The sequence below is a fragment of the Perissodus microlepis genome, chromosome 3, assembly GCF_051167445.1.
Source record: "Perissodus microlepis isolate ML-2025 ecotype Zambia chromosome 3, ASM5116744v1, whole genome shotgun sequence".
NCBI classification, from domain to species: Eukaryota; Metazoa; Chordata; class Actinopteri; order Cichliformes; family Cichlidae; genus Perissodus; species Perissodus microlepis.
In genome coordinates, this window is record NC_140463.1 from 31,450,549 (window position 1) to 31,462,966 (window position 12,418).

The window sequence follows — 12,418 nt, forward strand, 5'->3', positions numbered from 1 at the left end:
ACTTTAAAATATACGCCGTTCAATAGCTGAGCTTAATCTTACAGAGAATGATCAAAGCTCATGTAGAAAGAAACAAACAAATGAACAAAAGATTTTCTCCTTCATTTCTGTCAAACAATGCTGTATAGAACGTTTCCAGCTGTTAGTATCATGGTTGCTAGGCAACCTGGGCAGCGCAACGGAGGCTAGACCGTCCCATTTCACAAGCCTCGCATTTCGGGCCTTAGCGGTCTTTAGTACGCGGCCCTTGAGGATCGTTGAGGCTGCGTACTTTAAGGCTGCAGACCCTGAATTGGGATACAGCCAATGTTTTTGTTCTTCTTTGCTTAATTTTTGGCCTCTAGTCAGGAGGTGTCAGTACTGGTTATCATGAGTAAGTGGCTCATTGTTTTAAAGTTAGAATAAGTCTATATAAATTTTGTTACTGTTAGACTCAAATTCAAACTCATTAACTGAGCATACCTAAGTATTCAGTATCAGCTTTGTTTTGTCATTTTAAAAAGTCATTTTATACAGATTTTTAAAATTGCTTTTTATTGTTTTAATTGTGTCTGATTTTTATTGTGTTTTTTTAGTTTGTCACTGCTGTATTTGTATTAATAGAGTTGAGAACCGATTTCTGTTAATTATAATAATCTCTGGATCGCCCGGAGCTGCTACTGCAATCACTGCCTCTGGATTCCATTTGGTTTTCAGTAAAAGGAGTTTATAATCAGCTGGACTTTGGACTCTCAGACTAAACTAGACTGTTGCTCTAGATTTTGAATAGATATAAAAAAATTTAGCAGCATTATGGATGTAGAAAAGTATGATCAAATTTTGATCCACCATCATCACCCGATGATCCCAAACACACTGCCAGTGCAGTACCAGAAGAGAGAATGTGCTTTTGTAAACAGTGGATGAAGCTTAGCACACACACACAGAAATTGCAGAAAGATCCACATCCACCCCACCTGCAGCAAGGAAACATGTAAACGTTTCAGGACACTGGCCCTCGAGGACTGAAGTGTGAAACCCTTGCTCTAAAGTATTAATGTACAGGCCACTGAATCAACTATAATTTTCCCATCTGATTCAGTAAAAGGACTAGATGTTACAATCCCTGATAATGCATTGCTTTAAATGGAGAAAATCTTGAGGGGTGGCTATTATGAGGCAGCCCAGAAGCTTTACCAGCGGCACACATTGCTGTGTGTCTCAACTTTCGGTCTTATACCCAAGCTAATCTGCAATTTTTTTCCTTGGTTAGGTTTAGGAATTAGATATCTGGTCTAGATTATCATATTAAAATTTGGGACGCATCGTCCGTAGTGGACCTTGGATTCTTCGGGTGTTTCGGCCATTATCATTAGACACCCTCATCCAAGGAGGGCCTGCCAGGGTTGATCAGGCCCCGGAGTGTGTCACTGGTTTATGCTAAATTGTTATTTCTCTTCTTCTTTCTGCTGTTTAGTTTTCTACAGTTTATTTTCTATCTATTCACTGCAACTGAGAAATAATACTAACCTCTTTAGAATTTATGGAGCCTCACTTCTTCAAAGGGATAGAAAAGGTGATAGAGAGGAGTAAGACAAAAGGGACAATATAGGAGAGAGCAGAGAATAGAGCCGGAAGGGGGGCGCCCAAGCTGGCTTCCCACACCTCCCAGCCGGATCAGGCTGTATGCTCTACCTCCCCACTGCCTCCCAGAAAAGGGAAGAAGAGAAGAGGAGAGAAGAGTGGAACATTTTTCTTTTCTTTCATTCCTCCTTTTGGTTTCACTACCATGAGGTTAACTGCATAGTCCCCAGGAGGCCCTAAGACAGTTGATAGACAGCAACCAGCAAAATTTCTAATGTTATATTTCACCCTTTTGACGCCCTCTGTTGAGGCAGGCCCACCACGGGACAATCAATCCTGGGCGTGTGTTTCGCGGTTAGCTGGCTGTCTTAGCTGCCCAAGTGATGTCAGCTCTTTCTAGCCATAGCCAGTGACTGGTGTTGCGTCTGTCCTCTGATCCCAATCTCTCTAAGCTGTTTTGCTGTGGCACTGGAAACAAATCCCCGGACCCCACTTCCACTGGGCGCACCTTAATCTTCCAGCCTCTGTCCTCGGAGGTCATTAGCCAAGTTCTGCCTTAGTTGTTCTAGTTGCCACGTATCATTGAGGTCTGCATTGTACCACCGTCCCAGGCTCTTTATGGGCTTCTCTAAGACTGTTGGAATTGGTTCTCCACTGATCTAGAATTGCTTGGCTGTCAGTTTTCCTTTCTTACCCACCGAGATCCCCGCATGACCAACTCCATTGCCATGATAAATGCCAGAGGGGAAATCGTGCAGCCTGCCATTACTCCAATTCCCAGGTGGTGTTCTCAGCTGTGACACAAAACTGTAAATCCTGAAAGTAGGTCTTGACCAGTCCTGTGATGTGGTTTGGTACGCTGAAATAGTTGAAGGCCATCCACAAGATCTCATGCGGAACTGACACAAAGGCGTTGGCAAGGTCTAAAAAGACCATGTGAAGGTAATTTTCCCATCTAATCTATATTTCATTTATATTTCTATATGTCAGCAACTGAAGCTGTGCTCTGTAAGGAACTTCAGTGAACATTACAAGTAAATATTCACATCCCGACAGCCACCAGCAGGTAGAGATTAAATGTTGGAGCATTTCATTAAGTCCTCTAGTCTATAGTTAATATGAATGACTACATGGAAGTTAATTTGAACACAGTTAAAGTTATTTAACTCTTGCAACCAAGCTGATTCTTTTCAACATCAACATATTAAAACTACAATAAAGCACCACCAGCAGTTTTATCAACTAAAGCTTATTTAATTACATTTAAAAGTCTTGATGGGTTTATCAGTGTCAGTTAGCATTCCACATATCACATTAGTACCTGAATCAGTCTTTTTCTAATAAAGGACCATTAATCACAGATACCGGATATACTGCAGTTCATATACATTTATAGTTCACGGAGTACCTAAAAAGTACTTTTCCTACTGCCACAAGGTGGGGCTGTGCACCAAATGACATGTGAACTTCTTTTAAGAAAGACATGCACTAACCAGACATCATTCAGCTTTTGATGAAAGAACATATTGTACTTTTGTTCTTTAGAGGGAAAATACTGAGGTTGTTTTACAGCCAGTAAAGTTGAACAGTGAGAAACCAAATAATGACCTGAACCAGACATTAGGCTTCAATATAAACTACAAAAAAAAGAACGTCTTGATGCATGCTCAACCATCCAGGTAAGTAAATCTCCAAAAGTTGATTCTGTTCATCTGGAGGTAGCGTTTGTGGGAGAAATGTTTCGTCACTCATCCAAGTGACTTCTTCAGTCTCCGCTGACTGCAGGTTACTGAAGAAGTCACTTGCTACATCCAGATGAACAGAATCAACTTTTGGAGATACAAAAAAAAAAGAAAAGCTGAAGCTCACATTACTTTTCTATTTCAGTGAAAATCTGTGGGAAGATCTTACAAATCCTTAAACTGGTCAAACTCTGTAATTGGTGCATGCCTCATGTCACAGTAAGCCATTCATTACCTTGCTCTTTGCAACAACATACTCTGCTGCACACATGAAACGTTTGTTTTCATGGCAAAACCACAAACACAGACAGTCATATCTCTGTGTTAAGTCTCCCTTCTTTTTGCTCCGATTGCTGCCAATCGGTTATCCTTTCATCTGTTTGAATGAACAGTAAACACTGAACCTGCCCTCTGCACACACCAGGCAATGCTCCTAAAATTCTTTATTTATTTAATCTTTATTACTTTCGGTTTCTCTCCAGCAGTAATAGGAAGGCATGTGACTGCAGATTAGCGATCATGATTATTTTATACATATTTTACTTAAGCCCTCAGTGCTCCGGAGAGTCCAGGTTTATTTATTTATGATTTATGGGTTTTATTGCACTACTTTTGGAACATTGTACCATGTAGTTATCTTACTCTGAGAGTTTGTGGGCTTATTGTGTTGCTTTTGCCACTGTTGTGTTCTGAATGTACATCAAACTGGATGTTAAAAAGTTTTATTATTTATATGGTTATACAACACAGCTAATGCATTCTCTCATAGCCATCATTTGGCACAACAAGCCGGATGTGAAGCAGACAAAAACCCAGAAAAATACCAAACATTGTTGTGGTTACATATGAGACTGATGAGGGTGTGTTAGGTAATTTCCAGTTCTCATCTGAATGACAACATTTGATTTAATAAGGAGATTTTTTTCTACAATGATTTTCCAGGTATTGTGATCAACATTACTGCCATGGGGCAACTTCAAGCTGGTGCTCTGCAAAACCAAGCTGCAGCATTATTTGGAGCGAGCCCCAGTACCATCTCCAAATTCAAGGCCAAGTATAACAGGGGAATGTCTGAGACAAACCCCAAAGTGAACAAGTTTGCTCTCAGTGTCAGCACTGAGGAGAACTTTAGGCTGTAGCTACAGATTTATGGTCAAGGTTTGCAGGATGATCTGGCAGACGGCTCTCTACACAGTCAGTCACTGCCCTGCACTCGGACCAGTTTGTATTGTTATTCCCAAAATGATTCACTGGAACCAGAAGATGTGGTGGAACATTATATTCTGCAATGAGTCCAGATTCTGCCTATAGCAGCTGGATCGAAAGGTCAAAGTTTGGAGTTGTTTAGCATTGGCTCAGAAGATTTGATACTCACTCTGCTGCTCAACCCACAAATTTGTTTTCCTTTATTGCCAAGAAGCACAAAAAAGAAATAATTAATCAGACCCAAACACAAATTTCTTAAATTTTTTGCTGCGTTTAGCCCGAATCACGCAGTACAAATGATAAACACAGAATAGAAATGGTCACCCCGAATTCCCTAAACTTTATATTAAACGTCGTGTTACTTGTATTTTTAATTTCAGGGATACTTTGTTTTGTAATTTGAAATTAAATTATGTAAATGAACTGCATGTTTTATTTATTCAATTTTGTTTAAGCATTGATGCCAACTTAAAATGAAACTGACAAAATATTGAAACTGAAAAAAAATTATTCTAACTGAAATAAATGTACTGAAAAATCTTGTATTGAAAGTAAAAAAATAAATAATTGAAACTATAATTTTTTTGTTTCCGCTTACAATTTATTTGTTTTTCTTACAATTCTCTTTGTTCAGTTTCAATCTGCTGGTTCTGTTTTGTCTTCTGGGGGCGCGCTTGAGGGGCGGGGATTCCAACCCACATGTATTTGCATACATTATAGAGGCCACTAATGCTGACCAAGCTGCCATCTTTCTCTCTTCACCTCTTTCATTAGCTGCTTCATTTTCAGGTGGGACCCTCTAAAAGTAATCATAAGTAATCATTTTTTGTCATCTTTCTTTGCTATTCCACTGGACTGGAGTTTAGTTTAGTTTTTTAGCTACATGCTTTTCCCCTAGCCAAAGCAGTTACTTGCTCTTTTCAATACAGCCCTCATTATTATTGAATTTTTCCTGACTGCCTTCAGTTGTGAAGTCTTCCTGTTCTCCTCTGTGTGGCGTAGGCTCTAATTTTTGTTAGTAAAGTGTGAAATTTCCTGAGTTGTCTTTCTTTTCCTTTAGTGAGTTGGGCCTGCTGAGCCTTGTTTACAAGATAGGGGAGGGTAGAAGTGTTTTCACTTCCTGCAGAGTCTGGCTAATTTGGTCCGGAGGGCATCAACAGTGAAATGGACCTGTCTTATCCTTTCACTTAGAAGTTGTTTTGTGCTCTCCCTAGAATCAACTCAGCTCTGTGTCCCCTGACCATGAATCCAAGGCACAAACTCTTGGGAACGACTCTAGTTTGTCTGTATCTTAGGTTGATGCGGAGATTGTTCCTATAATCCGCTAGTTTCCTTGATTCCTTTTTATACTTCCACACCAATTGAAGGGTGTTCCTCCCAAAGTTTAGGGAAATATGTCTGTGAAGGTTCTCAGTCATTGTTTGCTAAGTTACTGTTTTATAAAAAGTAAGAAAAAATAGTAAAACACTATTATTATTTATAAGACCCCAAATTATAGCTGCTTGCCTGAACTGCTAAACTGAATGTTTTCAGTGATTGAATTTTGTGTTTGATTAATTTCTGGCTTTTCAGAGTAGTCCAATGTGCTGCGTCATATTTTGGTATAAAACTATGAAGTGAGTGTAAGTTCCTCACTCCAGTTCAAAATGGTTGCACATCGAGGACATACTGAGAAGCAGAGACAGGTTTGCGTTTTCTTTTTTATGGCACGTGGCATAATAAGCACTGTTTGTTAAGCACTGTTTAAACAACTGAAAATATCTTTCTTAGTAAATGAAAAAGACATGAGTAATAAGAAATTATTTGTATGGGAAACAACAGAAAAAATGCACAAAAATGCTTTCACTTTGAATTTTAAAGGTGTGTTGATAATACCCACAGTAGAGTCAGATGAATGATAATAATAATGTGTGCAATGTTATTTCCCTTTGAAAATGAAACAACGAACAGGTAACACCCACCCGCGAGTCTATAAATAATATAAACACGCCGTCGACTCACATAACCTTCAGACGGAGAACCTGAAAGGATCGCAGCCTCACTTTCTAAACAAAGCAATGGCGGCAGTCGATGCTATGAACCCCCACTACCGGTGGGGGTTGAAGAAAAGTCTGCTGAAACGTAAGTAATATAAAAACTGAAATAAATGTGTAATTATTAGTAATTTAATAAGTCTATATTCAAATGTCTTAAAACGTGTTTGTTTGCTATTTACAAAAAAATCTGTGAAATTTTGTGAAGCGAAAGCACGTTCACATATTTGTTTTTTGTAATGTTGTACCTACGGATACACTTAGGTATCAGATAATATGAATAAAATTGCTGACCTGCTAACTGCTTCTAGTCACCTTTATTTTCTTTTTTTTAATTTTTAAAATATTCTCTGTTGTGGTTCACTCTAATGCAGGGGGCATGGTATAATTATTTAAAACGTATTTGTAGCTATATTTAGTCTAAAAACTGCAAAGTAAAATTCTCTCTGTGCTATGTGTGTTTAGAATACACTAAGAAATATGGAGGAAAGTCACTGGACCACGACTCTGCACCACTGTCCACTGCCGAGCCTGGCTCAGCTGAGCAGATGGTGAGGATGGTAAGTAGAGGCTGAAGGAGTCCATCATTAATTTGAGCATTCTTCACATTTTAAGGCTCCTGTCACACCTATACTCAGCGCTGATTTAATACTACAAACAAAGATACTAACTGTCACCTCTCATAACCTTCAGATGCTCCTAACCAAGGCAATGTGTGAAATCTTCGTTATCTTGGCTAATGGTCAAAGGTGTCTGATGCTCCTGAGCGCCATACAGCTGCAAGTAATGATTGTGAGCATTTTCAAAGAGGAAGTGCAGAAAATGCTCATCAAAAAAGGTAAGTAACGTAAAACAGAAAATAAATACATTAAAATTATAGTTATCAGCACTTAAAAACTCTATATTCAAATTTCTTAATAATTTCTTAATCTCTTCATATATTATATTATATTATATTATATTATATTATATTATATTATATTATAGTTACTAATAAAACGGCTCAACTGCTAACTGCTAAGGATCACCTTTATTTACAATCAAACTCTCATGCAGTTCACTCTAATGTAGGGAACATAATATAATTATTTATGACACATTTGTAGCTATATTTAGTTTAAAGGCTGCAAAGTAAAATCCTCCCTGTCCGGTGTTATGTGTGTTTAGGATACAATAAGGATAATATCAGGCTTCTGGTTGATGGCAAGCCACTGGATGATGACTCTGCACCAGTGAAAAAATACGGGATCAAAGCCGGCTCAACTGTACAGATGGTGAGGAACGTTAACAGAGGGTGAAGGAGTCCATCATTAATTCATCTGACTACATCAAATTCATGAATCATAAATACACGTAAAGAAAAAGATGCACGATTCTGATTGAAGTGTGGCATCTTTTGCTTTTGCTCCCCTTTGCACTTTTGTCGCATTTTACGGCTCCTGTCATACTTATGCTAATTCTGTATTAAACTGAATAGATAATAATTCATTGAAGTGAACATTTTTATCTGACATCTTTATTTTAATATCATATTTTTTTAAAAACATGAACTAAGTCTGAAGTTCCTCACTACAGTTCAAAATAGCTGGACGTCGAGGGCTCACTGAAAAGCGGTGACATGTCGCTAAAATATTTGCGTTTTCTTTTGTCTCCATGATATGTGGTATAAAAAATGTTAAGCGCTGTTTAGAAAAGGTACTAACTGTTACCCCTCATAACCTTCAGACAGAGAACCTAGAAAGATCACAAGTTCCCCCCCTAAACAAGGAAAATTGTAAACTCGGCATTCAAAGGAGCTTGGAAAGAAAAGCGTCTGGACTTCTTTAAGTTGCTTGAAGACGTTTCACCTCTCATCCGAGAAGCTTCTTCAGTTCTAAGGTCAAATGGTGGAGAGTCCCAGATTTAAACCTAGTGGGAGTATCCCCCCCGCAGAGGGACAAAAGGACCCCCTGATGAGCCTCTAATCGCCTGAGCCAAGGTATGAAACTGGGTGTGGGTCCCAATCAACCAGGGTTTCGGGTGAGCTCATTGTGAAACCTGGCCCCACCTTATCATGCGAATTCCTGAGGTCAGATGGCCCAGGATGTGAGTGGGTGTACAGTGCAGCGAGGAATGCCCAGACCTCTACATTGGAGAGACCAAACAGCCACTTCACAAGCGCATGGCACAACATAGAAGAGCCACCTGCACAGGACAAGACTCAGCAGTCCGTCTGCATCTAAAGGACAAAGGTCACTCTTTCGAGGATGCCAATGTTCACATTTTGGACAGAGAGGACAGATGGTTTGAAAGAGGAGTGAAAGAAGCCATCTATGTCCACTGTGAGCGACCATCTTTGAACAGAGGCGGTGGTTTACGACACCAACTGTCTGCCATCTATAATCCAGTTTTGAGATCCCTTCCCAGACGCCTTAACGCCCACTCACATCCTGGGCCATCTGACCTCAGGAATTCGCATGATAAGGTGGGGCCAGGTTTCACAATGAGCTCACCCGAAACCCTGGCTGATTGGGACCCACACCCAGTTTCACACCTTGGCTCAGGCGATTAGAGGCTCATCAGGGGGTCCTTTTGTCCCTCTGCGGGGGGGATACTCCCACTAGGTTTATATCTGGGACTCCCCACCATTTGACCTTTGAACTGAAGAAGCTTCTTGGATGAGAGGTGAAACGTCTTCAAGCAACTTAAAGAAGTCCAGACACTTTTCTTTGCAAGCTCCTTTGACTACGATGACCTGGATGACTGAGAACCTTCACAGACATAAACTCGGCATTATCTTGCCTGATGGTCGGAGGTTTTCGATGATGCTGTGCCCCAGACAACTGCAGAGTATGACTGTAAGCCAGTTCAAAGAGGACATACTGAGAGTGTGGGCCATCCATGGTAAATAACCTAAGAACTGAAAACTGATACATTAAAAAAAAAATGACCTACAGTCCTCAATGAGGATATGATCAACTGACCCTAAAACGTGTTTTCTTTTTGTTTTTTGTTGTTGTTTATTTTACAAAAAAACTATTAAATGTTGTGAAGTGGAGTGCAAAGTTCAAAGATTTTATTTTATTTTTTTAATGTTGCACATAAGTTACTCAAACCCGTTTAATACTGTGTGTGTGTAGGATACACTGAGAAACATGTCATTCTGCAAGTTGAAGGCAAGACACTGGACAACCCCTCTGCATTGCTGGCTGATTGCGGAATCAAAGCCGGCTCAACTGTGCAGGTGATTAAGGTTCAGGGAGGTGGAAGGGGTCCATCATTAATTTGAGCTTTCTTCTCATTTTAAGGCTCCTGTCACACCTATGCCCAGCACAAATTTAATATCACATGGAATAAATTATAATTTATTTCTGTGTAAATGTTTAGTTTACATTTTTATTTTAACTTAATATTTTGGTATAAAAACATGAACTGAGTTTCATCACTCCATTTCAAAACGGTTGCACATAGAGCATTCACTGAAAAGAGAAGACAGGTTTCTAAAGTATTTGTGTTTTCCTTTTTTATGATATGTGATCTAATAAATGTGTTAAGCGCTGTTAAACAAAGGTAGTAACCGTCTCCTCTCATAACTTTCAGATGCTTTTAGAAGTCTTCATTATCTTGCCTGATGGTTGGAGGTTGTCAATGATGCTTTGCCCTGGACAGCTGCAAAGTATGACTGTAAGCCAGTTCAAAGAAGACATACTGAGAGTGTGGGCCATCCATGATTAATAACCTAAGAACTGAAAACTGATACATTAAATAAATAATGATCTAACCTACAGTCTTTAATGAGGATATAATCAACTGTCCCTAAAACCTGTTTTCTTTTTGTTTTTTGTTGTTGTTTATTTTACCAAAAAAACTATTAAATGTTGTGAAGTGGAGTGCAAACACCTTCAAAGATTTTTTTTAATTTTTTAATTGTTGCACATACAGTTACTCAAACCTGTTTAATACTGTGTGTGTAGGATACACTGAGAAACATGTCATTCTGCAAGTTGAAGGCAAGACACTGGACAACCCCTCTGCATTGCTGGCTGATTGCGGAATCAAAGCTGGCTCAACTGTGCAGGTGATTATGGTTCAGGGAGGTGGAAGGGGTCCATCATTAATTTGAGCTTCCTTCTCATTTTAAGGCTCCTGTCACACCTATGCCCAGCACAAATTTAATATCACATGGAATAAATTATAATTCATTTCTGTGTAAATGTTTAGTTTACATTTTTATTTTAACTTAATATTTTGGTATAAAAACATGAACCGAGTTTCCTCACTCCATTTCAAAACGGTTGCACATAGAGCATTCACTGAAAAGAGAAGACAGGTTTCTAAACTATTTCTGTTTTCCTTTTTTTATGATATGTGATCTAATAAATGTGTTAAGCGCTGTTAAACAAAGGTAGTAACCGTTTCCTCTCATAACTTTCAGATGCTTTTAGAAGTCTTCATTATCTTGCCTGATGGTCGGAGGCGCGTGATGCCTCTGAGCGCTAAACAGCTGCAAGAAATGACTGTGAGCCTTCTCAAAGAGGAAGTGCTAAAAATGCTCATAAAGGAATGTAAGTAACCTAAAAATTGTTAACAAATAAATAAAAATTATAATGATCAGTGCTTAACGACTCTACATTCATTTTTTTATTATTTAAAAGAATCAATAAAATTTTATGAAGTGCAAATGCCTTGGAAGATTTTTTCTTGAAATTATTTTTTATTATTATTCATAATAAAAATATATTATTATATTATTAATTAACTGCTACGGATCACCTTTACTGACAATCACTCTGATGTGGCTCACTTTAATGCAGGGAACATGGTATAATTATTGATGACATATTTGTAGCTATGTTTATTCTAAAGACTGTAAAGTAAAATCCTCTCTGTCCTCTGTTAAGCTGTTGTAGGAGACACTAAGGATGATATGAAGCTGCACATTGATGGCATGCCACTGGACAACGACTTTGCACCAGTGACACAATACAAAATTAAAGCCGGCAAAAAAGTGCAGGCGGTGATTATGGTTCACGGAGGATGAAGGAGTCCATCATGAATTCATCTGATTACATCAAATTTATAGGATATACCGAACCATAAATACATGTAAAGAACAAAACACAAAATTCTGATTGAAGTCTTGCATCTATGGCTTTCCTTCTCCTTTGTACTTTCTTCACATTTTACGCCTCCTATCATACCTATAGTCAGCACTTATTCAGTATTACATATTAATAATGATTAATTGAGGTGCAAAAGTTTTGTTTTATTTTATTACCAAGTTTCTGGGGCTTCTGTTTTCACAGTCAGAGGTGTGTGCCTGAGATGACAATATTAGGATTATTTAGTCTCACTGACATCACATAGATCCACTGTCTGAAACAGAGGATACAAACAATCAGTAAGGAAGCTCATATTATTATTGTTACAGGAAGAAATTAGAATAAATGTAACTATACACAGATGAACCTCCACAAAGTAAATACTGAAACAAAGGAACACATTGATTGTCAATTTCCTATGTGATACATTATCTTTTTACAATGTACATGAATAAATGCACATCACCAAATGTTATTGTTCGGCTCACTGATGTCTGTATGTAAACACTGTAATTCACAAATGATCCTAGATTATATTTTAAAACGTAATTGTTCATTTTCTGTGACATGTTTTGTTCAGTTAACAATCACAACAATTAAGTAAATCTTTTTCAGAATATATTTAATGACTCAAAGCTAAATGTGGAAGAAATAAATAGGAATCTGGCTTCCTCGTGGTTTGCATCATTTAACTTTGATAAAATAGAAGACTGTCTCAGAGAAATCAGACTGTCAATGAAAAAAATAAATGCAAAACGTTCCATTATGTAATCTCAAAGAAACGTTCTCTGAG

General features: G+C 38.3%; 1 protein-coding gene across 1 annotated transcript; it reads left to right on the plus strand.

Moving 5' to 3' along the window:
• Positions 1–6,537: 6,537 nt before the first annotated feature.
• Positions 6,538–12,204, plus strand: LOC146391195 (uncharacterized). Its single transcript, XM_084924058.1, has 9 exons — positions 6,538–6,632; positions 7,010–7,104; positions 7,238–7,382; positions 7,712–7,818; positions 8,270–8,319; positions 9,306–9,427; positions 9,664–9,767; positions 10,959–11,088; positions 11,425–12,204. The coding sequence occupies exons 1-9, from the start codon at positions 6,569–6,571 to the stop codon at positions 11,562–11,564; spliced, it is 957 nt and encodes a 318-aa protein (XP_084780184.1). The 5' UTR covers positions 6,538–6,568; the 3' UTR covers positions 11,565–12,204.
• The last annotated feature ends 214 nt before the right edge of the window (positions 12,205–12,418 follow it).